General features: G+C 43.3%; 2 protein-coding genes across 2 annotated transcripts in view; both read left to right on the top strand.

The window, feature by feature from the left end:
- SHC4 (SHC adaptor protein 4) overlaps positions 1 to 8,860 on the top strand; it is a 46,438-nt gene extending 37,578 nt beyond the window's left edge. The window contains exons 8-12 of the mRNA XM_055002773.1: positions 657 to 777; positions 3,328 to 3,387; positions 4,996 to 5,234; positions 7,283 to 7,490; positions 8,442 to 8,860. Of these exons, the coding sequence (XP_054858748.1) occupies positions 657 to 777; positions 3,328 to 3,387; positions 4,996 to 5,234; positions 7,283 to 7,490; positions 8,442 to 8,582 (769 nt within the window). The 3' untranslated portion in view covers positions 8,583 to 8,860. The remainder of the gene's footprint in view (positions 1 to 656; positions 778 to 3,327; positions 3,388 to 4,995; positions 5,235 to 7,282; positions 7,491 to 8,441) is intronic.
- Positions 8,861 to 15,211: 6,351 nt separating this feature from the next.
- CEP152 (centrosomal protein 152) overlaps positions 15,212 to 25,502 on the top strand; it is a 35,692-nt gene continuing 25,401 nt past the window's right edge. Inside the window, exons 1-7 of the mRNA XM_055002718.1 lie at positions 15,212 to 15,298; positions 19,408 to 19,508; positions 19,707 to 19,773; positions 21,662 to 21,979; positions 22,413 to 22,578; positions 23,145 to 23,285; positions 24,766 to 24,905. Of these exons, the coding sequence (XP_054858693.1) occupies positions 15,212 to 15,298; positions 19,408 to 19,508; positions 19,707 to 19,773; positions 21,662 to 21,979; positions 22,413 to 22,578; positions 23,145 to 23,285; positions 24,766 to 24,905 (1,020 nt within the window). The remainder of the gene's footprint in view (positions 15,299 to 19,407; positions 19,509 to 19,706; positions 19,774 to 21,661; positions 21,980 to 22,412; positions 22,579 to 23,144; positions 23,286 to 24,765; positions 24,906 to 25,502) is intronic.

The raw sequence follows: 25,502 nt of genomic DNA on the forward strand, positions 1-25,502 counted from the left end.
CGACATTTTGCTGCAGTTTAGACTGCAGCAAAGCATAAGAGAACCTGATCAAGGTACCAGTTGGGCCTGATTAACACTCATCCCTGGAACTGTTTTTCAAAGTCCTACTGGAATATTAAAGAGAGTAGTCCTGAGTAGATGTTTTCAAGCAGCACGCCTCATATATGATTGGTCAAATGACCGTAAATAAAGAAATGAATGAAAGCAAGATTCACTTCTCCAAGTGTAAGCCTACCAGGCTTAATTCCCTTACAAAGAGAAGGCGCTTGTGGGGTCTTTGTCAAATTAATTTACAGACATACAGGCAGAGGCAAAGAGGCAGCAAACCCATCACCCCACATCTGATGCTCAAGCGGGGTGGGGGAGAGATCCCGTCTGCCCCATGCCTCCTTCCCATTGTGCTTTAGCTAAAGCTCTACAGAGTATTTATGCTGCTCCTTTTTTTCTGTCACCAGTCAGAAACGTAGATATTACGGTTTCTTTTCTCTCTCACATTCACACAGCCTGCTTAGGAGGGGGCTGTCCTCTCTTCCACCCCAATGGGCATTAGAACAAAGCCCATTCAGAAGCACTGACACCTTTTTATCATGTAGGGTTGACTGTGAACCATTGCTGACCTGCAATTCAAGCACGTTCTATGGTTTGATTTTGTACAGTGAGGTTGTGAATCTAGCCGGATCGACCTGGAACATTCAGGACAAAGATGATCACGAATATTATAATGAAATCCCAGGGAAAGAGCCTCCTGCAGGGGGGATATTGGATGTCAGGCTGAAAGTGCCCACGGAGCAAAAAACAAACTGTCCCACGCACTGTGAACAACAATACTGTCCGGTAAGTATATACGTGAATGATGTGGCTTAGCTAGATGTGTTCTGTAGAGTCATAAACGTGGACTTAGGAAGATCTACCAGGCTCCCGAAAAAATGGTTCCAGCCTCTTATGAAGAATATCGACCTGTGTGTTTATATATTATTCATTCATTCTTTCATTTATTTTATACCCCACCTTTCTCTCTATTGGAGATGACTTTGTTCTCTTCTCCATATTATCCTCATTCATTCATTCATTTTATACCCCACCTTTCTCTCTATTGGAGATGACTTTGTTCTCTTCTCCTTCATTTTATCCTCACAACGACCCTGTGAGGTAGGTTAGGCTGAGAAAGTGTGACTGCCCAATGCAGAGTGGAGATTTGAACCTGGGCCTCCCAGATCCTAGTTCAACACTCTACCATTAGGCAACGCTGGCTCTCTATTAAACAACTTTGGGCCTTGAAGAAGCCCAAACTGTCACTGCTTCAAAAGCCGTCTTACAACATCATTCCAGACTGTGCCAGAAGGGACAGATAGACGCCCTTTCCTCCAAACAGGAACTGTTTGTTGACAGAATAAGAACTTTTGGTTTCAGGTAGAGAGAACTGTGTACACCCATTCTATGGCCTCTGCTATCAGTCTCACAGAGAGCAGAACAGGTTCCTGTTTGGTCCTGTCTCAGAACAGTCTGTCAGCTTCAGGTGGGGCAGAATATTCTAAGACACAGGACAGCAAGATGAGGCAGAGAGCAGAAAGGCCAGAAGTAGGGTTGCCAAGTTCCGTTTGTGAAATTTCTCGAGATTTTAACGGTGGATACTGTGGAGGGGAGAGACCTCACTGGGGTATAATGCCATAGAGCTGGGATCCCCAATATGATGCCTGTGGGCACTATTGTGCCCACTGACTCCCTTTTTGTTCCTGCCAAGTGTTTTTAGAAAGTGGGTAAGGTAGGGGTGCCAAGCCCCCCTCAGCCTCTGGGCGAGGGATAGGGGCCTGGCACTTACCTTGGGGGAGAGGGGGTGCGCGCCCCCACAGGCACGATGACGTCACTTCAGAAGTGACGTCATCGTGCAGCCCCTGGGAGAACGTCCAGGCTCCACAGGGGCTCAAAATGGGCCCGATCCGTGCTGAAACAGGCCTGTTTTTGAGGTGCTGCAGAGTGCAGGAGTGCTCCGGGCCTGACTGGTGCCGAAATGGGCCCGTTTTGGGGCTCTGTGGAGCGCAGGAGCTCTCTTTGTGCTGCAGCGCCTGAAAACGAGCCCATTTTGCTGCGGATCGGACCTGTTTTCAGGCACTGCGGAGCGCAGGAGCACTCCTGTGCTCTGCAGCGGCCCCAATCCGGGTCAAAACAGGCCCAGTCCCGATGGCTGCTGTGCACTGGAGTGCGCGGTGCTGTGGAGGAGCCCACAGGGAAGGTGCGCCCCCCCCGCTGGTTAGGTAAGTGGGGGCGGGGTGGGAGGAGCAGGGGATCCCCCGCCCCCACCGGGGGTCCAGGATCCCTAGGGTAAGTTCAGGTGGAGCTTTTGCCAAGCATGGCTTCTGATTGGCCATTAAAGTATTGATCGGCTGTGTAGATTTTTAAAAACATTATTTTGGCAGAAGCTTTTTCCACAGCACAAAGATCTTCACTGTGTGACTGAAGGTAAGGTGTAGCAGCCATTTTGTAGTTGGCTGCGCCTCCTGTAGCAGCCATTTTCTGGCTGTGTCCTACACACAGTGTCAGAATTCCGGATGTGCCCCTAGGCTCAAAACAGTTGGGGACCCCTGCCATAGAGTCTAACTTCTAAAGCAGCCATTAACAATCCTAGCTAAAAGCTCTGAGTAGTAAGGCCCATGCCTCAACGTGAAAACCTCACAGCAGCAACAGGGAGACCTGGGGGGGTGGGCTTCCACATGGCAGGTGAGGTTTCTCTGCCCCAGTGCCCCAGCAGTGGCCTCATCTGGGCCATCAGGGCTTTTACGATTTTAAAAATTGGCGCTACAGTATCACATTATACCATCATGTGTGTCAGGCTCCCTGAATTCCCAGCTTTCATTTTTTAAAAATTCAGTCTCTAGCCCCCTCCATTACAGAGACATGCCTTTTTCCTTATACCTCTGCAATGGAAAGAAATGGAGACTTGATTTTTAAAAAATGAAAGCTGGGAATTCAGAGAACCACTACACATATAGGTATAAAGTTATATAGCTATAGTAATACTCTAGTGCCAATTTTAGCCTCTTCAGGTAAAATGGCTGCCATGTGGGTGGGAAAACCCGAATTTCCTCATCCACACAGCAGCCATTCAGGCTTTACTGAGATCTTTTCCAAAACTTTGGAGCAACCTAGATTTGAGAAAGACGAGAAAAGTCAAGAAAGCGCTAGGAGATGCACGAATACACTACAATGCTTCGGGTAAGTGGTGGTGGGGGGGAATCTTCCCAAAAGAAATGTTTGGGCCAGACAAGTTCCATATGATTTTATCTGCCTAGAGAAGATAAGCAGCTTTTGTGTAAACTTTCCTTGTTTCAGAACACCGGGAGTCCTAAATCCACAAACATTTACGAAAACTGCCTAGAGGAATGCAAGCCTGTAGGTAAGTACTCTGTACTTTCATGAGAGATGAGTTCACATCTGACATCCTTGAAGAAACAACATGTAGTATTGGGCTACATTTCACCTATAGTCAAACTTGCCTGTGCCCAGGGCTTTTTTTCTGGGAAAAGAGGTGGTGGAACTCAGTGGGTTGCCCTCAGAGAAAATGGTCACATGGCTGGTGGCCCCGCCCCCTGATCTCCAGGCAGAGGGGAGTTTAGATTACCCTCCACGCCATGTGCGGAGGGCAATCTAAACTCTCCTCTGTCTGGAGATCAGGGGGCGGGGCCACTAGCCATGTGACCATTTTCAAGAGGTTCTGGAACTCCGTTCCACCGCGTTCCAGCTGAAAAAAAAGCCCTGCTTGTGCCTCTCCTCTCTTGTTGTCTGGTAGTCAATACAGGAAGATATGCCTGGAGACCCTCCATTAGCTCTCTTCCAGCAAGGAGAAAGTAGCTGTCACTGTTCAGTTGTCATTAGCTGGGGCAGCCAAAAAGAAACGTTGTTGAAAAGTAATGTACTTTTAGCAATAAGACCAGTTGGTTCAGCCTTCCAGCTAAGATGGGTGAACAATGCTGTGGGTTTTCTCACTGTTGGATCTCCAAAAAGGCAAGGGAGAAGTCCGATTCCCTCTTCCTAGATTGATCAGTTGAGAAGGAAGCGGCGGAGTGAAGGCAAGCTTGGTTACGGGCAGACATTCCCCATCGAGAAAGTCAGAGTCTTCTAGCCCTTGAGTCATACACCTAGACACCGTTAGAAAAAGGGACTAGCGATGTCTCTGGCTCAGACCTTCAAAATTACAAAAAAAAAAAAGAGGAGACAAGAACCATAGAGCTAGACGGATAGATAGGCTAGTATCAGTCTCCTTCCTGCCCACTCTACTATCACTCTCTTTCTCTGATTAGTAGAATGTAGTCCTAGGGAACTTCCTTCCTTTCTTTCTCTTCTTCTTCCCTTTGCATGCACCTTCTTCCCTTTGCATGCACCATGGTAACTCCTCCTGGGACAAAAACGAAACAGATGGCCTGTTATCAATCTGAAGCCATCCTCGTTAGCTAGATTAGTTAGTCACTCTCTTTCTTCACTATACTTACGTTAATGTACTTCTCTAAATAAATAGACCATTGTTGTTTTTTTAACTCAAAAGAGATGCTCTCTGTGTGCAATGTGTAAGATAGTGTGGTAAATACTAGTTTAGGCCACGCTGCTGCGCTGAAGCTCAGGAGGAGCACTCTGTTAATAAAGAAAGGAAGGGCTATCAGACTGGTCCAGCCGTCTTTAACTAAACTCAACAGACACTCCAGGATGGCTGCCCTTTGTGGGTACCCACCATCACAGTAAAAAGTTTTCATTAAAACGTTAAACTATATGAATCTTTACAACCCTTTTGATTTGCATTAATGATAGCTGAAGAAATCAGGTCAGAACGACAAGGGTTGAAAGCTCTGCCTTGGCACTGGTGTTCAGGGAGGATAGCTGGCCTTCTAGAAATTGTACTTTTCCTAAGAGCAGAAAGTATTAGATAATTTGGCACATTTGCTGCCTCTTAATGTGGTAAGGCTTTTTTTTTAAAATGATCAATATAATTGTTCTTGTAAAATGAAGGGAAACATCTCTCTGTTGCTATTAACTGCAGATAATAGTAATGAACAACTGCAGGCAGCCAAGAAAGATGCTGCATTATTGCCAAAAAATGCAAGCAAAGTAGACCTTTTTGATGATCCTCGATACATCAATACGCAGAATTTGCAAGCCACGCCTTGTACTACCAGAAACTTCACATCGGTACAGACCTGCGGCAGCCCACTGCATTGTCCAAGTATGTCCACATCCTTATTTGATATATTCCTCAGAGCTTTGAACAACAGTTGATGAATGCCTGCAAAGTATTTCAGAGCTTTTTGAAGCTGGGCTCGTTCTAGCTCAAATTGTGCATTGCTGATTTGGGAATAATAAAAACAGTGCATACAATTGTACAGATGACCATCAGTGGTAATTTACCACAATGTACATGGAGCCACTTGCAAAAACCAAGTATCATCTTGGGGTATCTAAAAGACTTAACGACTTTTTATTCTAGCATAAACTTTTGTGGACTAGAACCTGTTTCATCAGATGGGTGTAGTGGGTTAGATGCGTACATATGACAAAGTGGGCTGTAGTGTGGTGTGTAGTGGGTTAGACTGTCGACTAGAATCTGGGAAACCCAAGTTTGAATCGCCACTCTGGCCTGGAAGCTTTCTGAGCAACCTTGGGCCAGCCATACAATCTCAGCCTAACCTACCTTACAGGGTTGTTGTGAGGTGGGGAGAAAAGCAGGGCAGAAATGATGTAAATACATAAATAGTTCATAAAACCTTATACTAGGGGGGAAAACTCTTTTAATGTGGCTTAAAACTTCTGTTTAAAATACAATAAAGGAGCAGAACAGCAAGATATGAATCCAGTGGCACCTTAGAGACCAACAAGATTTTCAGAATGTAAGCTTTTGAGAGTCAGTTGATTTTCAAAAGCATACATCCTGAAAATTTTGTTGATCTCTGAGGTGCCACTAGATTCAAATCCTACTGCTCTACAGCAGACCAACATTGCCACTTACCTAATAAAGGAGTAGCTGACTTAACATTGGACCAAGTGGACTGCAGGCAATGAAAGTTTGTTCCTGAATAAAAACTTGTTAGTCTTTAAGGTGCTCCAAGATTCCTATTTATTTTGGTGCAGTAGCTTGTTTGGTGTAGTGATTAAGAGCAGCGGGACTCTAATCTGGAGAGCCAGGTTTGATTCCCCACTCGTCCGCTTGTAGCCAGCTGGATGACCTTGGCTCAGTCACAGCTCTCTCAGAGCTCTCTCAGCCCCACCCACCTCACAGGGTGTTTCTTTTGGGATAATAATAACATACTTTGTAGACCGCTCTTAGTGGGTGTTAAGTTGCCCTGAAGGGCAGTATATAAATCGAATGTTGTTATTATTATTATTATTATTATTACTAGGGCTGATATTCACATTATTGAGTCCTCATGTTTCTTGGGCAATGGCACAAGGACTTTGAATGAGATGTTCAGTGGGAGTTTTGCGGCTCCCGGACTCTCACATGCTCTTTTCATCTTGCCACTAGGGCACGTGTAAAAGCAGTTGAAACTTTCCCCCTTTGTTCTCCCCTCAAACCACCGGATAGAGCTGCTATTGGCTCAGGTAGTGAAATCAAGTTACTCACATGGCATATCCGGCAATATAAAGGACACAAGTCAATTTCTGGTAGACCATTCAGTGCCTGCTGGTTGTTGAGATACTTGAAACATTGTTGGATGAAGTTGATCTCGATTTGAACAAGCAAGGTGCTTACGTCTTTAACAAAATTGCATGACTTAACACCTGGTTGGTGTAGTGGTTAAGAGCAGCGGTTTGCCAGTTTGGTGTAGTGGGTATGAGTAGCGGGACTCTAATCTGGAGAACTGGGTTTGATTCCGCACTCCTCCACTGGAAGCCAGCACAGCTCTTTCAGAGCTCTCTCAGCCCCACCCACCTCCCAGGGTGATGGTTGTTGTGTGGGGATAATAATGGCATACTTCGTAAACCGCTCAGAGTGGGCGTTAAGTTGTCCTGAAGGGCAGTATATAAATTGAATTATTATTATTATTATTATTATTATTATTATTATTATAATTATATTAACTATGTTTTAATTTTTGAGAGCACTTGAGCATATATGCTTGCTTTGCAAGTGGGCTACTGGGATCTGGGGTGGAGGGGAGACAGTGACCAAGCGAGACTGAAGTCCGTTCTGTAGTGCATGTTAGCGGAGCAGGTTTGAGGTTCTGTCATTCTGCATCTTTTCTTTAACTGCAGAATCACTGGACGCTGCTGAGCAGAATCTTTCCTGCCCCGTGGCCACCCCGGGAGGTGTGGCAGGCATCAAGCAACAACTGTGGAATGAAGAGTGCTACCATGGGAAGTTAAGCAGAAAAGCTGCAGAGAGCCTCTTAGTGAACGACGGGGATTTTTTGGTGCGAGAAAGTGCAACGTCACCGGGCCAGTATGTGCTGAGCGGGTTGCAAAGAGGCCAAGCCAAACACTTGTTGTTGGTGGATCCTGAAGGGAAGGTAGGAATAGCAGCTGCTGGAAGCCAAAGACTAGAACTTCTGTTCTGGAGGCTGTGACCTCCAGGCTGGCTTGGGCTGCAGAACAGTCTTTTAAAAGTTAAAGCTCTTGGTGTCACGTGTGTGTTTTGGAACAGAACCAACCCCAACCCCGAATTTGGATTTCCAGTTCCCTAATTGTGCAGTCACAGCACCCTCTAGTGTGTGTAATTAATAGTTGTGTTTAAAAATTTTAAAAGGCTAAATTATCCTCTAAAATGGCGTCAGCGGCCATGGTCAGACCCAGGGCTACCATTACATGTAGTTGTCCCTGAATCTTGGCACTGAACTTGGCTTTGGAGAGGGAGTTAGGTTCTGAAAAGCCCCAGGAATAATCCTGTTACTCCACACTCTGTTTACTTTTTATAGCAACTGTGTTGGGCACCTCATCTGCAGCTGCCAACTTTTAAACTGGTCCTTCTAGCTGTCCCTTCAGTAGCCATTTGACCCTTAGCAAGCATCCTGCACTCTGTAGGGCCAAACAGTCTGAAGTAAGCAGTAGCTTGGCTGGCGGAGCTCAGAAATGCTGAGTGCCAAGGGCCCAGACCCTTGCCCAGATCCTCTGGGCCTCCTGCCTGGCACCTCTGTGGCTCCCTGGTTCTCTGGCCCTGGCTCCCCAGGCCTTTCTCCAGGATCCTCTGGGTCAAGTGCCACTGAGCTGGTTGGAGGAGGCCATGACAGCAAGGATCAGGTGACATTAGCCTCATGCTACGTGACGCTTCACCTCACCGTTTCTGAACATTAAACCAGCATGAAAGAGATGGGGCATTTTTTCCTGGTTAGTTGGCAACCCTGAATCTCATCTCCTAGACTCGGGTGATGGACTGGTTTACTACACTATTTTAACTCCCCCCCCCCGAAAAGTATAATTTAGAATTGAATTATTTAATTGGTTTATTTTTCTGCCTTTTCAAGGTGCGAACCAAAGACCATGTCTTTGACAGCGTGGGTCATCTGATTCGCTACCACATGGAGAACAAACTGCCAATCATCTCCTCTGGAAGTGAATTAAATTTGAATCACCCCGTGAGAAAAGCAACTGGGTGCTTGGAATAAAGCGAATGATTCTCTTGGCTCACATCATCTTTGAGACAATTTTTTGTCCCCCCGCCTCCTTCCTCTTGACAAAAAAAGCTTCAAACTCAACTGCTGCAAGCAAACTTCACAATGAGTAGGCAGCACTTCTAGCTGCTGTTACAGGAGGACTATTTTTGTGTGTGTGTACATAAGCCAATGTATGTATCTACTTACATTTCTGTAGTTCCATCTGCACAGCTGTATAGTTCCACTTTAGCAAAACAAATCCATGACGATTAAGAGATTGTTTGGGGGAAAGTTATGCACCTGAGTCACTTTTGAGGGCTGGTTCTTTTTTTTTTTGTGGTGGTGGTGGTGAGGGGAGGGGGGCTTGAACTGGTCACAGATATAAAAAGCACAATCAAACCTTTGCTCACAAACACAAAACTGACTTGAAGAAACTGCTGAAATGTTAGAATGTGCCTTTTTATTCAAGGTGTTATTGGGAAACAGTATTTATGTTAAACTTGTTTTTAAATGTTAAATTAATATGTGTAAGTCTAAAAAGGATTGCCAAAAAAAGGCCCCAAGCCAATTGGAATAGAAAAAAATACTTTTATTGTGATGTTGTTCTTTCCTTTGATATAACTGTACTCTAATGGGAAGTGAAGGCTGCACTTGTCTGATCGAGTTTGGTTAGGCAAAAGGCTGATGTTTAAAAATAATTCCACACACGATACAAAAGATGCCAGAAGTACCAGATCTTGTTGTTTCACGACTGTTCCGTGGTAGTACATGCTAGTATGCAGTACTAGCACCTCTTTTGGCTGGTGGGCTTGGGCCGCTAAGGTGGCAGTCATCTTGCATACTGGCACTTTTTTAAAGAAAAAAAGCACTGAGCTGTTTCTCTTCTCACACCCCACTAGGGTTGTCAATCTCCAAGTGGTGGCTGAAGATCTCCCAAAATTACAACTGATCTCCAGGCAACAAAGATCAATTCCCCTGGAGAAAAGGGCTGCTTCAGAGGGTCGACTCTATGGCATTATACCTTGCTAAGGCCCCTTCCCCAAACCCCACCCTCTCCAGGCTCCACCCCCCCCCCCAAATCTCCAGGAATCCACCCCCGCCCTGAGCTGACAACCCTACTCCCCACCAGTACCACAAGTCGCTTACTTGTTTGTGATTGTGCAACATTTGCTAAATTTTAAATCTGTAAATGAAATATGATTTTGAAACAGAAGTTGACAAAGTTAGAATTAAGGTGGTTGTCTTTTTCCATTGGGCAGCCTCCTGTGCTCTTGACAATAGCTTGCTTTTTATTTGATTATGCTTTTTATTGGCATGATGAATCACTGACCACAAAAGCTTCATCATTTCCATCTGCACAAGTCTATGTTTGCATCAGTAATCAGAGCAGTATGGCAAACTCTCTCCGTGCGGAAGCAGCCACAGGAGCGGGGCCGACAAGAAAGAGAGCAACCCCTGCTTTATCCTATTATTTTTGTGTCATATATGTTTTTTTACTAATACTGCCAACGAGTGTGAGGAAAAAAAACTCGCACTCTTTAAGTACGTTACCTTCAATTTCGTTATATGTTTACAGAGTAGAGCTGAAGGAAACCAAATCTACATTATTTTGCAGGGGAATATTTTAAACAAATAACCGTTGTTTTTGTGTGCTTAAATCTTGCATGCTGTATATTTTTCTCTCTACTTCTTTTTATGAGGTCTTTCCAGCTCTATTAGATTTTGTTTTTCCTAAACAGCAGAGAAAGATATTTTGTAAAGAAATATTAATGCTGCATTATCTCTGCACCCATGTCGGCCAGGATGATCCGGCAATGTACATCATGATCCGGCAATGTACATCGATGTAGCCTGAAGTGATTCTGTAATCTGTGTATAATGAAGTATGGACAGTTGTGTTTGGGGTTCTGAAAAGAAAGTTGCAGTCCTGAGCACACTTACTAGCGAGTCTTACTGAACTCGCAGGAACTCTTGCCTCTGTGTAAACATAGGCTGTTTCTACACAGCTCACTTTCATCTGGAACGCTGCGGAATGTCGTGAAAAAAATGTGGAAGATAGCGTCTTCTTGCGCGAGAAGACACTATCTTCCACATTTTTTCCGCAGCATTCCGGATGAAGGTGAGTAGTGTGGAAATGGCCATAGTTAGAACTGCACTGAGCACATACTTCACTGAATAATAGGATCTGGGATGAAAGGGAGAGTTTTCTCAGGGTATCTTCCTTTTTTAAATATATTAGCACAATGACCACCACAAACCTATTTACTGGAGCTGAAAAACTGGCAGAGCAATAGACTTGTGATTCTTTTCTTAGCATCCCCAACACTAAATATTTGAAAAATATAGGAATGAGATTAGCGTTTAAAATCATTAAATTTAAAAAAATGAATTTTGTCTGTGTTAAGTTTTTGTTTTCTGATCCTTCCTTTTCAACATCCTGTTGGCTGGAGTGCTGAGCTGTGAAAACACATCACTTCTCCAAGAGTCTTGCAATATGAAACACATTGTTTGCAGCTGGTATTTTCTTACGTAGGGGCATAGGCGGCTCGCCCTTCAGTGGCCGTTCCCTGAGCATGCTGCTCCGTACGTTTTCCTGGAGTAAGGGAGCAGATTGACCACCAATAGTGGGAAGGATACGAGGAGCCTGAAAGGTTTGCGTTCTGCTCTCTCACAGTACTTTTCAGGGGTGTGAAGTTTGCCAGAGGTTTTCCTTGCGGGGGGGGGGGAGGGCAGGGCGGAGAGGAGGAGGAGGTGGTTTACTCCTGTCAGATTCCCAAGCCAGCAATGGAGATGTAATGTGCCATTGCAATGCCAGCACGTCTGTCCCCACCCACCACCCCTATTTCCTCCCAGCACATTGCCAGCTGTGGCTGGCCACTCTAGGTTTTTCACTGTTGAAAGAGAATATTCTTACGGGTCTTGCTTGATTTTTCTGGAATCCACCGCATTTGGAAAGGACCAGTTTCCACTGTTACTTCACTAGCCTTTTCTGCTTGTAATATTTTCTTTTGTTGCTATTGTTATTTTGCATGCTGTTTTTCACATTTATTAGAAAGCTGGTGTAAAGAAATCTCATAAATCATTTTTCTGCCAAGACCACATGGCAGATAAAACCTACTTAAACTTCAGTTCCAGAAGAGTTAGCTGTGTTCGCAGCAAAAACAAACTAATTAAACAACAAAACTAGGGGGATTGGTTTATGAACAATTGCTACTGTTGTGAACGGTCTCTGCTTTTCGTTATGTTTGAAGTTACTCTTATTACATCTCCAGATGTACAACTTGCATTTTTGTTAGACTTGTCTCTACATTTTTTTTCTTTGCAACTATATAACTTTATTTCCAACTCTCCTGCGGCATGCCACCTGCACAGATTTGCTGCCCCAATGCTTTGGCTAGGGCGGGTGTGGGGAGATAGCTGGGAAAGGCTGAGCATGCTCAGCGAAGGGAGAAAGAGGAACCTAGAGGAAGAACTGGGGTCTCGGGCAAGATGAGAATCAGACTTGGCCAAGCCACAGCAGAGGCACAGCACAGGATTTAAAGGGCAGAAAGGGGAGAAGAAGGGAAGTGCTTTCATATGGAGACCTGTTCATGGCAAGAAAGGGAGTCTATGCGCACCATTTTGTCTGGGTGAGTCGCTGCCTACCACAGAAGACCCTTCTGGTGTCCTCCCCTTCCTAGGCTCCTATGCTGTTGCACGCAATACAGATCAAGATTCCTGTGGTCCTATCAGTGCCAAAGGCATGGTTCCCAAAATGTTGCCAGACCCCACCTCAAGTTAGGCTTTAAGGTTCACAGAGTTCCAAGTTTCTTTGTTTACTTTACTGCACTTTTAACCCGCTTTTCTCCCCGCAACATGGACCCAAAGCGACTTATAACGCCCCAAACACACTACGGAATCAAGTTTCCAAGAGTTGAACTGCATACTTGCAACAGGAAGCAAGCGGATTGGACGACTGGGAATAGGCTCTGCCTCCCATCCATATGATTGGCTAAACCCTTCCAGCCAATCAGCAAATGGTGTCGCTTCCCGCCGCCTTCCGCGCCAGCATTCAAACAAAAAAAAAAGAAAAGGGGTGGGATGAGGGAGCGAGAAAAAGAATGCGCGGTGCACTCGAACTTGTAAAAGTGGACGCCAGCCGCTCTACCACGATTTCCTCCAATTTGCTGGAGCGTTCGTCTGTCAGGAAGTTCGCTCTGTTGATTGGCTAGTAATGTTTTCCGGTCACTCAAAGGCGGGTCGCCGAAAAAAAGCAAGGTAAGTTGTCACAAGGAAGAGTAGGGGGGCAGAAAGGGGATGCGAAAGAAAAGGTGAGGCGTTTGGACTGGGGCGGTTGTGGGGGAGCCTTTATATTTGAGGTGGGGTCCGTCCCTCCGCACTGGCGGGCGCTTAGGCCTTCGGGTGGGTGGGCGCCAGTGGGAGTCAGTGGTTGTTGGGCGTTGCTATGGAAACGGGGTAGTTCGGGCTTAGCCCTCGCCCTACGACTCTTGGAGATTTTCTCCCCTCACACCCTTCCTTCCTTCCTGTTATTTTGCTATTATTATTATTACTGTTATTACTACCACCAAGCACTTAAAAACGTGGCTTTTTATAGCTTTTTTTTGGTTTCCATTTTCTTGCTGTGGTTAAATTTATCGAAATTCTCGTTCACTCAGGCTGCGAGGACTAGCCTATTTTATATTCTGTGCATAGGGTTTTATATTTCAATTTATTTCACTTATCGTCCACCTTTCGCAGTGAGACTCAAGGTGGATTACAGAATTAGGTAAAGCGCTTTTAAGAAGCCAGTATAGCATACTGTGATTGTGCATATGCGCGTGTGTATCAAACTAGATTACAAAGCTAGGGAACAGTGGTATAAACATTTAGTAAAGCCCAACAAAGCAAAAGAAAAATAAATTGCCTAAAAGTTCTGAAGAAGGGAGCTATGACTCTTGAAAGCTTACACACACTGAAAATCTTGTGGGTCTCTTAAGTTGCCACTGGACTCATCCTTCTGTTCTATATGCAGACCAACAAGGCTACCCACCTAAGATTTTTAGGGCTATCAAGAGTCAAAGCTTGGAGTCTGAAGAAGGGAGCTCTGACTCTCAAAAGCTTACACCCTGAAAATATTGTTGGTCTCTATGGTGCCACATTGGACTCAAGTCCCGCTGTTCTACTGCAGACCCACGTGGCTGCCCACGCAGAAGTTTTCAGATATCAAAACTGCAATCCTTTTGACTTAGTTTTCAGCTCTCAGGTTCTGCAAAGGTTTACACCATCTTTTACAATTATACTTTTCATCCTTTATTTATTTTACTTCATTTATGGTCTCCCTTTTGCTCTCACTTGCTATTAATAATGGTTCTGCCGTAGCCCATTGTTCTAGGCTTGCCAACCTCCGAGTGGTGCTAGTTGAACTATGACTGTGGTGCTGTACTTGGTATTCGTTCACAGACTGAATTAAGCATATACATTGGCCTGCCTCCACACCTATTCCTTCTTATTGTGCAAGGTATAAAACTGCTGCTGTAAATACTTTTTGTGCTGCCAGTTTTTTTCACTTAAATGTAAGCAGCATATACATTTAATGAAAAAATGCAGATAAGAGTACATTTTTAAAGGCTCTAATCTTTTAAAAATATATGCAAGCCATAGAACTGTTCATACATCTTTAGGCTTTGGTATTCAGAGCAAATATAAAAATAGCTTCTGTTAACATTCCCAGACTGATAGCTACCTGGGACTGACAGCAGGTTATTTTTAGAGCTAATGATGCAAGAAGCTGCAATAAATCTATAAATGTGTAATAAAATATAAAGGCATTCATCCAAGTTCTGCTTGGGTGTCATAGAACCCGTGGAAAACAGAGAAGAGAGAAGGAAAAAGAATACTAGCAGAGGTTGTGGTAAATGTTAAAAGAACAGAAAATACATTTTGTGGAGAGTTTGGAGTGCTCCTTTAGGAACAAAAAATCCCACTCTGGTACACGTCTCATTGTTCAGCAGATTATAATATCAAAGACTTCACAATCAAATCGACTCATATGGAGGTGTGTGGTGAAGTATGGTGGCACAAATTTTGCCAGTAATTTTAAAATACTTTAGCTGACTGTTGCAGTGCATGCCTGAACATATATACAGGCATGTCCGTCTTCATGACTGCTCTGATTTCACGAGTGTCTTCAGAAATACTCCTGCAGACCAAGAGGTCAGAATCCAAAGAGCTCCAGTGACCAGTAAATGTTTTAACAATTTTTAATAATGAATTGAAATGCCCCTTGCAGGTGTTAGACTTTTTGACACCTTGTGGTCTTTTGTCCGTTTGATGAAGCATGCATGACAGTACATCGGTTAAGAATGGGGAGACCCAGATTCAAGTCCCCACTTAACAGTGACGTTCCCTGGGTGGTATGGTGCCATTTACACTTCTGCAATCTAATTTGTCTTGCAGTGTTATTGGGAGGATAAATTGGAAGAGGGAAGAACTACGTGCAGTGGCTTAATCTCAAAGGAGAAAGAACTGGATATGACAGATTTTTTTTAAAAACCCTGCTAATATTTATCTATTTATGGGAATGATTGTAAGTTGAACATGTTCATTTGTTTGTGTGTGTGTTTTTTTCCCTCCAGGTGGAACGAGAAACATTTTGATGAAAAATGTCACTTGACTTTGACAGCGCTGCTTTGCAGATGCAACATGATGAAGAGGAATATGACCAAGAGGACTATATGAGGGAACAAGAGGTAAACAATGAGATTTGGCTACTCTTCCAGGTTCTAATTCTTGTTTATCTTACAGTAGGAGAGACAGTTCCTTTAGCACTAAGGGCCGCATTGGAAAGTACTTACAATTCAATAAATCAGTAAAATATGCAAGTACTCTCTCACACAATACCTATAGATAATCACCTGAAAAACATTAATTATGACTTTGATCCTGTAGTGGCACTGATAACCTATTCCTTGATGTTAGTCTTTGAATATTACATTCCCATAGGCCCAATATTACATTCCCATAGGCCCAATATTACATTCCCATAGGCCCAACAATATTAAGGCCTTAAGTTTTATGGGTACTAGTCCAGTAATGTGAGTCTTATCTATGTTCAACTAACCTTTAGCTTCTGTAATAATCCTCTTTACTGTCATATCTTCAGGAATATTAATATTCCTTCTCAGCTTCCCAGATACTATCTGACTCAGTGGTTGTATTTTGCTATCTTAGTTGATCAAGCAGGCCCAGTTTGGGGAAATTATCACATCTTTGAAGAACCTTCTTTGCTTAATATAAACAAGTGAGGCCTAATGCTGTTGCCTTGGTAGGGAGGTAGACTTCTAATGACATCATAATCTGTTTGAATTTACTTCAGTGTCTCTCCTGATGTCACCCAAACATGTCCTCAGCAGTGTGGTGTTCTGGTTTTTATTCAAAAGCTTCTCTGGTTACACTTAAATTTTCTCTTGATGTTGAGTATGGCTGTGTTAACAGAGTTCTGAACAATGCCTCTTCATATCTGGAGCATTCAGGGCTATGGGCACCTCTCTCCGTTGTGAGAAGAGGGCCCCTGGTGTTCTGTATAGCCCTTCAGTATGTGTTTTCTGTAAGTTCAGTTTTAGCCATTGATAGAGAATGGTATTGAAAAGTGTATACTGTGCGGCTGCTGTGCATTATAACCGCCCTTGGAACATACGTACGTGTGTGTTAGGGGTAGAGGAGTATATAGGGCTTGTAAATGTTCAGAACTGAGGCTTGTCAAGTGGCTCATTGAGAAAAATAATTGTAGGTGTTGGTTTATTCTTACGAGCATTACAGGCTGTATTGGCAAAGGTCAGACTAGCTGAACATGCAGGTTTGGGGCCAGTCTCTTGTTGTGTAATTAGGAATAATTGGCCTTGAGATACGAGTTTTCTATCTGCAGGAATATATTTATAGGGAAATATTGAAGTATGTGTGCCCTTTTTGCGATCTGAAATGTAACTTGACACATACATTCTTCTTTGTGAGAGCTGAGCCTCAGTATTAAGTTGTTTTGCTTGATAAGTAAAAATTATCATTGGATAACCAAGCTCTGACTAGATATAACCCACCACTTCTGTACCTGATGGCTACTGTTTGTCAGTCGAATTGGTCATGTCTAAACTACTGCTGGAGAGCACATCTGAGTATTTCCCTTACCGTAGAAATGACTGCCTTGCCTGCTGCTCGTTTCTATTCGTGATCTCTCGAGAACAGCAAATACTGGAAAACCTGCAGAGGTCTGCAGAACAGCAGTGCTTGCCCTTTCTTCCTAAACTGTTTGGTACTTAAAACTGGGATTATACAGGTGCCCCTAGTAATAATAATCTTGTCTGAACAAAAGAAAATTGCTTATAGCTATGTCTGAGAGCATGTGGATGCTTTTTAGAGTGTGTGTGTGTGTGTGTGTGTGTGTGTGTGTGTGTAATAAACTAATAAAATCTAGCATCCTAAGAGTTGCTTGATTGCCAGATCTCATCTCTGGATTTTTTTTTTGTTTAAAAATAAGCCTGTCAGAACGCAGAGGGGTAATTTACTTGAAGCCGTATTACATGTATCCCCCCCTTCCACCCATACTATGGTAACCGCTAAGATGTGGTAGTTTATTTCTCCATTGCCCATCATCCTATTTGCAAGGTGTTTGTTTTTCTCTAATTAACAAACATAGGCTTTGTTAGTGTTTAGCGTGGAGAAGAACAAAGTTAGGGTGCCAGATCTGGATGCAATAACTACTTATATGTTGCATACCACTTTCTAGTAACCTTGTGAGAACAGGAAAATGTACTGCACAGATGTATCAGTTGAGATCCATTCTATGTACCAAAACCTCACTGAAGGTTTGGAAAATCAGGTACAGTCTGTACAGGATTCCTTGCTCCAAGTAAGTAATGAAGGCTTCTTCTTTTTTTTCTTAGCTGCTGAAAAGTAATTTCTAAAGACAGTAGTTAAATTTGAAAAAGACTGTAGACGTCTCTTAGAAATGTTCGTAGTGCATTGCCTTTCTCCTCTCTAAAAGGGCAGTCTTGCAGAAACTTTATAAGGTGTTTTCTGGATTTGAAAAAGGTGCCTCTTTTACAGAAGTTTGGTCTTGTTCTGCTGTTTTACTTCAGTTAAAATAATGAGTGTTTCCTTATTAACATCCACTTTATTTTTGTAGAAGAAATGGAGGGTTATATCTGATCCCCAAGCCGCTGTATGCTTTGATTAGCATCAGCATAGCATCTTGCTCTGTGACTCCCACACTAATGGCAGCTGCTACACTGTGGCGTTTAGGAGTTAGCACATATACACCTAATAGCAGCTCTCACCCTATGTATTGGGAGTGGGCTGCATTCGGGGTGGGGTTGGGCGGGAGAAGATGGCTCAAATAAGGAGTGGCCTCCCAACCCTTGTTGTTCTCAAGACTGAATCTGTCAAACGACAGCCTTCTGATAAGCTTCTGTGATGGCACCTGTTGTGTGTTACCTGATCTGGTTTTGTTGTGCTTGACCTGCAGCAGTCGTGTACATTTTAAGGGCCTGCACCTGCCAGTGGTTCGGCAGGCTGTCTCCTTAGTGTACAAAGTCCCTTCCCTCCCAGTTTTTTTTCTTGTTTGCAAAAAAGAATACTCCTTACCTTTATTTACAAGCTAAGGCAAAGGTATGCAGTAAACAATACAGCAAGAGGATTATAAAGCACAAGGCCTGCCTTTGCTACATAGTTTTATACCTTGTAATCCACTTTCTGTATTGGTTATAGTATATCTTTGCCTTAGTTTGTTGTTGCATTGTTACTTACTTCTTCCATGTAGATAGTTTCAAGTGAGTAGCCGTATTCGTCTGCAGTAGAGCAGCAAGCTTCGAGTCCAAAACATCTTAAGAGACTAAAAATATTTCCAGGCTACAGGCTTTCAGGAATTTGACTTTCGAAAGCTTATACCTTGGAAATATTTTTGGTCTTTGCTACTGGACTTGAATCTTGCTTCTCTAATCTGTAATCCAGTTTGGTGTAGTGGAGAGCCAGTTTGGTGTAGTGGTTAAGAGCACGGGACTCTAATCTGGAGAGCCGGGCTTGATTCCCCACTCCTCCACTTAAAGCCAGCTGGGTGACCTTGGGCTAGTCACAGTTCTCTGGAACTCTCTCAGCCCCACCCACCTCACAGGGTGTTTTGTTATGGGGATAATAATAACATACTTTGTAAACCACTCTGAGTGGGCATTAAGTTGTCCTGAAGGGTGCTGTATAAATTGAATGTTATTATTATTATAATCCTGGTCCTATTTATTGTTCATTGGTTGCCTTATTCTGTCTGATAATAATAACAACAACAACATTCAATTTATATACTGCCCTTCAAAACTTAATGCCCACTCAGAGCGGTCTACAAAGTATGTTATTATTATCCCCACAACAAAACACCCTGTGAAGTGGGTGAGGCTGAGAGAGCTCTGAGAGAGCTGTGACGGACCCAAGGTCACCCAGCTGGCTTCAAGTGGAGGAGTGGGGAATCAAACCCGGCTCTCCAGATTAGAGTCCCGCACTCTTAACCACTACACCAAACTGGCTCTCACTGCTTGCACTGCTTTATGTCCTTTAATACACCTTGAGCCTTAGCAAGAAAGGAGGCCTATAAATAAAGTAAGTATATAAATAAAACATTTCAGAAATGCGGAGGGATAGTATCTACCAACTGCCGTGCTAATTGTAAAGGCACGGGTTCTTTAGAACAAATGTAATGTGCTCCCTCCCCACATTGATTCCTCTGTGTTGAAAGACACATCTGCTGCATGTACAATCCCTGTGCTGCATTTAATGGACAGGCAGACCACACAAACAATTGTGATCCTTCTTATTTCAGTTGCAGAAGCTCCTGACAGACCTTCCCCATGACATGCTGGAAGATAGTGGAGATCACCTCTCCAACTTCTCTGACTGTAGCGCACCTGAAGAGCATGAACAGTAAGGGATATTTCTTATTCATTCCCCCAACCCTCCTTTTTTTTTTAAGGCATCGAGGACCTGAAACTACATTGAAAAGCACTGTATTTAGTTACTGGTAGAAAGTGGTCGATGGAAAACATAGCTGCCGTTATCGTATGACAGGACAGCATGCCCGTATTAATGAGATTCTTAAAGGCCCACTTACTTTCTGTCCAGAGTACACGAACCCTGGGATCAGGAGGCCAGATGGAACGATCATCCGATGACAGCCAATCCACAAAGTGTGAGTTCTTGAGAAAATACTATATATTGGAATGTGATGGTAATGATTGTTTTCTCTTCTTTGTTTTGTATTGATTGGTAAGCTAAACGCAGATACTTACAAGAAAACACCTAGTTGCCTGAAGTTGCAAAAAACTACCTTCTATGAAACACTGTGGGGGAAATACCTCCCCCCTGGTTTTTATAGATCTGTTTCACACTGGTGAACTGCTGCATTTTCTTTTTCTGCCTTTCATGTATTTTTATTTGATTGGACTCTAAACTCTTCCTGTTTCTCGTGTCATTGCTTTTCAATGCCTTCTTTGGCTTCCTCAGCCTTTTCTCTTATCTTTTACTTCCATTTCCCTCTCTTTGTGCAGTTATTGGCTTTTCTACTCTTCCGTTTCTGCCCTTGATTGTTAGATCTCAATCCTGCCAAGACAGGAGTGCTACTTCTGAGCAGAAGACCTGACCCAGAATTTAAAGTGTTGTGTGTTCTGGGTAGGGTTGCACTCCCCTTGAAGGTACAGTCCTGTCGTCCGAGAGTGCTTTTGAACCCAGGCCTACTTTTGGGTAAGCAGATGGCAGCTCTGGCCAGGAGTAACTTTCACCAACTTTGACTAGTTAGCCAGTAGCAGCCTTTCCTAACCAGACTGTGGTACGTCTAGTTACATCTAGATTAGCTTACTGCAATGCACTCTATGTGGGGCTGCCCTTGAGAAGTGTTCAGAAATTTCAATTGGTGCAGAATCCTGCAGCCAGGATGTTGACTGAAGTGGGTCGTAGGAACCGTATTCTTGGCCTCTCTATACTGGCTCCCAATCAATTTCCATGCATTATTCAGAAAGCCCTGTATAGTTTGGGACCAACATACCTGAAGGATTGCCTACTCCTTTATGAACCTACCTGATCACTATGATCATCTTTGGAGGCTCTGCTTTGGCTGCCCCTTTCCTCAGATTAGGCAGATGGCAACCCGGGAGAGCGCCTTCTCAGTCATGGCACCGAAACTCTGGCACTCACTCCACAGGGAGACTCAGCTGTCCCCTTCTGTTGTCATCTTCTGTCAGCAGGTGGAGACTTTTCTGTTTCATTTGGTGTTCTTTCCGTGATTTCCTCCTTCTTGCTCAATGCTTTAATTGTTGCTTTAATGTTTTTGTGTATATTTTAGCTCTTGTTTTAATTGTTTAAATGTTGTTGCTTTTGATAGTTTTTAAGTTGTGGTTTCATTATATATGTTTTTAATTTGTTAGCTGATCTGGGTGGCCTGTATGAGGACAGGCCCCAGAAAGGGTATAAACTTTGTAAATAAAATAAAAATCCGGGGAAGGTACCGTGGCTCAGTGGTGGAGCATCTGTTTCACATGCAGAAGGTCTCACGTTCATTATCTGACACCTCTTGTTAAAAGGATCAGGGAGCAGGTGAAAGGCCTCTGCCTGAGATCCTGGAGAGCTGCTGCCAGTCAGAGTAGACAAGATTGACCTTGAGACACCCATGGTCTGATTCTGATTTTTCTCTTTCTCGGGCAGCTTTGGTCCCGTGGAGATTGTTTTCCTGGAACTACTACAGAAGAGAGCAATGCCATTCACAATCACAATGATATGGCAAGCGCCTAAGATGGGTGATAGAGCTAGTTCATGGATTCTTTATGGCTCTTCAAAATAGGCATACTAGTTAGCTTATGTTTCTTCCCTCCCTTGGTCTAATGTGCCCCATTCCTTCCTGCATATGCAGCATGCTTAAAGTACTTAAAGTAACCGCCCTGAGCCTGTCTGACGGGAAGGGCGGTCTAGAAATGTGATTAAATAAATAATAATAAATACTTTATTTTAGCAATTTGGTCTGCCTCAGACAGAAACAATACTAAGTAGTAATCGCTCTCCTTAACTGTTCACTGAACGACAAACAGGGTCCGAACTTGTATGCTGAGCGTTTCTTGTATGATCAAGGCAACATTCAAGGTGAAATGCATGCCTCGGAGTGGCCGAATCACAATGCAGATGAAGAAAGGAACATGTATGAGATCTCTGGCCGAGCCAGTGACGATGGGTCTGACGATGTCTATCTTGGAGGAGACGGCTATCCGGCACCAAACCGCTATCCCCAGGGCAACACATATCACCTGCCTGAAAACTTCAGACCCTCATATACAAATGGCCCCCAGCAGGAGCTTAGTAACCAGCACAAAACAGCAAACTTTGTAGATACCAAGAAGGAACACTTGAAGGTATGTGGGCTGGTGATGGAACTGAGAAATACTGAAAAGCGTTTGTGGTGCTCAGTTCCGTATTTGAGTTTTGCTATCAAATGTTTTTAGTTATGATTTGTTAGCTGCCTTAAGCAGCAAGGAAAGGTGGGGTTGAAGTATTTTTAACACACATTTATCTATACCATCTGCTTTAAAGTACTCGTGAACAATGATGGCATAGGAGTGAGTTCATCTGGGCTTTGTGTATTTGAAGGGGGGAAAGTGAGTCTCATACCTGTATTTTCCCTTAGATTTGGCATGATTACATATACCTTTTATGTTCTCAAAACTCAAATACAAAACAAGTCTCTAGAAGCAGTGGCTCTCTTGAGACAGGAAGAAAAGCGGGATATAAATATTTTAATAAATAAATAAAATAATGTGAGTGTGTGTGTGTGTTGTGCATTTGCAGTTCGGCACTTCAGAGACTACTAACAGCCAGTCTGTGGAGCCTTACAAAGTAATCTATAAACCTTACCAGAATAACATCCAGAAACCAGTGACTGTTTCTCCAGAAGCTGCGAGAAGAATCGAGGCGTTTGAGGACATGCAGCAGGAATTTCTGGGGACAGGTGAGAGTAAGTATTGATGTTTATTCCACTGTAAAAATTAACTGTAATTAAAATTGGTCCTCCAAATTAGCTCTGACATAAATGGACATGCGACAGAGAAGAACGGAGTTCTGCATAAAGAATCCAAGCAACCGCCGTTCTCCCATCAGAGGCAGAGCGGCACCTGGCTCCTTCCTGCTTGGCCCCCAGGACGTTGAAGACTTCTCGTCGTGGGAGGAGGGGCTATGCCGCCACCGACTCAGCAACTGCTATTCTACTATCAGAAGCAGATTTTTAATTTTTTTTGGTATTTTTATGATTGCTGTTCTTACATTGTAAAGTCATCTTTAAAGTAAAGTAGAAAGGCAGCTAATAGATATTTTAAATAAGTATGCAAAGGCTGTTCTTGCCGATTAAATAAATGGCCACTCATTTGATTTCCTTTTTTATGTGTTCTGTATTCATACTTACATAACTCCAGAGACAGTCAGCACAGTAGCTGATTATCCAGAGAGCAGCTCGCTTTGCTAGTTATGAAAACTATGCACATTAAAAATCCAGACTGAACTGGAATGTGTGCCTTGACTTGACAGATGCTCCTGACAACATGCAGATTCTCCAGCTTCAGGTTCTTAACAAGGCAAAAGGAAGGCAACTGGAAGAACTTAATAAGCAACTGGAAGAGAGAGCACAGCAGATTAGGTATCTGTCTCATCAGCTTTCAATTGTCAAAGGTAAATCTCTGTTGTAGGGGGCAGGTGGGGCTACGGAGACTGCTTTTGCTCCACTTATATATTGTAGGCTCCTTGGAAATAAAAGATGAGCATGGTTCCTCATAATATGGGTAATGTGAACAGGTTATGGTGTGTGTATTCATGTTCCAGTTTCCTTCACCCTCCTCTAATCGGTGTGGTGACCCCAGTGGCTGGGCGAGAAATGGAGATAAGGCCAGAAATGGATTTAGCTTGTCATCTTTTGTAAGCAGCGTTTTGTTAAGCGAGTCTGTATGTAGCAATTTAGCTGGCTGGATTCAGCTAGCGATATCCTTTCCAAAGCAAAATAGACTCTGTATATTCCTTTTTTCCTACTGTGCAAAGACTTGGAGACTGACAGTTAAATGCTCAGCAGAGTTACTCCAGTCTCAGCCTTTTGATTTCAATGGGCTTAGACTGGAGTAACTCTGCTTAGGATTTCACTGTCAGTCTTTAAAGACCTCAGTCATACTCTTACTAATATATGCGGACAGCAAACCAAAATTCAAGTCACATCTCCTGTTGCATCCTTACTTGCTTATCTTTTGGAGTATAGAGAACAGTATTTGTGAAATACAAAATGAGGCAGAATTAATGTGGAGGTTGTGCAATTCACACTTGTATAGAATGTTCCATGGACACAGCTCACAAATTGCGATCGGCTCAGCAAATGGCCGGGGAGAGCTCAGTGCTGTAGCGTTGCATTGCTTCCGATCCAGCAGGGCCCTCCTGCATGCAGAAGGTGTTCTCTGCACATGGAAGGGACTGCTGTACATATTGGACTAGAGTATTGTGTGAAGCTATTTAGATAAATTCTTCCTCAGGTAGAACGGCTACAGAATCTGTTTTGCCGCTGTTTTAGTGAAATGCTGCACAAATATTTATGGAGCAGCACTAGCAGCCAGTGGTTTCCTTCTGCTTAGTGCCCTTCGGTAACCAGCCCATAATATATACACAGCCTTGGCTGAGAGGTGGGTTATGAAACGGAGAAATAACAACATTGAAGAGGAGTGATGGAGAAATATAAACATGCCTCATTTACTAGATATTTGATGCCATGTTTGTAAAGGACTCTCATGCAATTTTTAGTGATTTTTAAAAAAAACAAAAACAAATAGTCTTTACGCTCACTAAACTGTATGCTAATCTCGATATTGAATTTGAATCCTGAGTTTATATTCTTGAATTAGTTTTGGAGAAAATGCGCTTCTTCCTCTACCTCCTGTTAGCCACTGCATTTGTAAACATTCGGCCGAGGGCTTGCTGGTTTATATCTGACCAGCAGTATTTAAGCATATAACTAAAATCCAGAAACACGCAAGCTGAATTTGAAACTATAGATGCCTACCTGGGTGTTTTGTTTTCGTTTTGTAAACAAAAACTTCATATTGGCATTATAGCTTTTCCTCGTAATCATATATTGTAAATCTTTTTATAAATTAAAATTTTCCCGTTTTTAAAGATGAAAAGGACGGCATGTGTCTCAGTCTCCAGGAAAGTCAAAAACTCTATCAGAACAGCAAAGAAAGAGAAGTTCAGCTTGAAGGCCAAATAAAAGCTTTTGAAACACAAATTCAAACTCTGGCTGCCAATGAGGAGAAGGTACAGTAACTATATTTTAACCTTATTAATTGCTAGAAATTCTTTCAGTATTCACTTTGAGAGTTTGCAACTGGCTACGAATGATCTGTTAAGCTCCCTGGAGAACATCTGGTCCACAGCGCAGTCCCAAGCAGAGGTACAGACTTTTAAATCTGTTGAAATCAGCTGGCCTAGAAGGGTGTAACTCTGCTTAGGATTGCACCGCAAGGCACTCAGCCTGATTCTGGCAGGTTTGTTGGAAGATGAAAGGTATCCGACCAGTTATTGTGTACTGTCCTGAATATCTTGGAGGAAAGGTGTGATAGAAATAAAGTGTCAGAGAAGTGTCAGAGTATGCCAAAACATCACAATATTTCAAAGAAACCCAAAGGCTGGCTGGACTGGGGAGAAGGGATTTTTTTCTCTCTCTTCCTTGCTGGCATCTAATCCACAGTTCTGGAGCCATTGCTGAGCTCTGTGCAACCAGGGAATGTACATCCTCTCTTCTTTCTACTTCTGAGTTCTTCCTGGAACCTGAACAGAGGGCCAGTGAACAGTTGGGATATAGGGGGGCCTGCTTGGCAGGCTGATTTGCAGCAACCAGATTGGGCAGAGCCT

This window comes from Eublepharis macularius, chromosome 18 (genome assembly GCF_028583425.1).
Source record: "Eublepharis macularius isolate TG4126 chromosome 18, MPM_Emac_v1.0, whole genome shotgun sequence".
In the NCBI taxonomy this organism is placed as follows: Eukaryota; Metazoa; Chordata; class Lepidosauria; order Squamata; family Eublepharidae; genus Eublepharis; species Eublepharis macularius.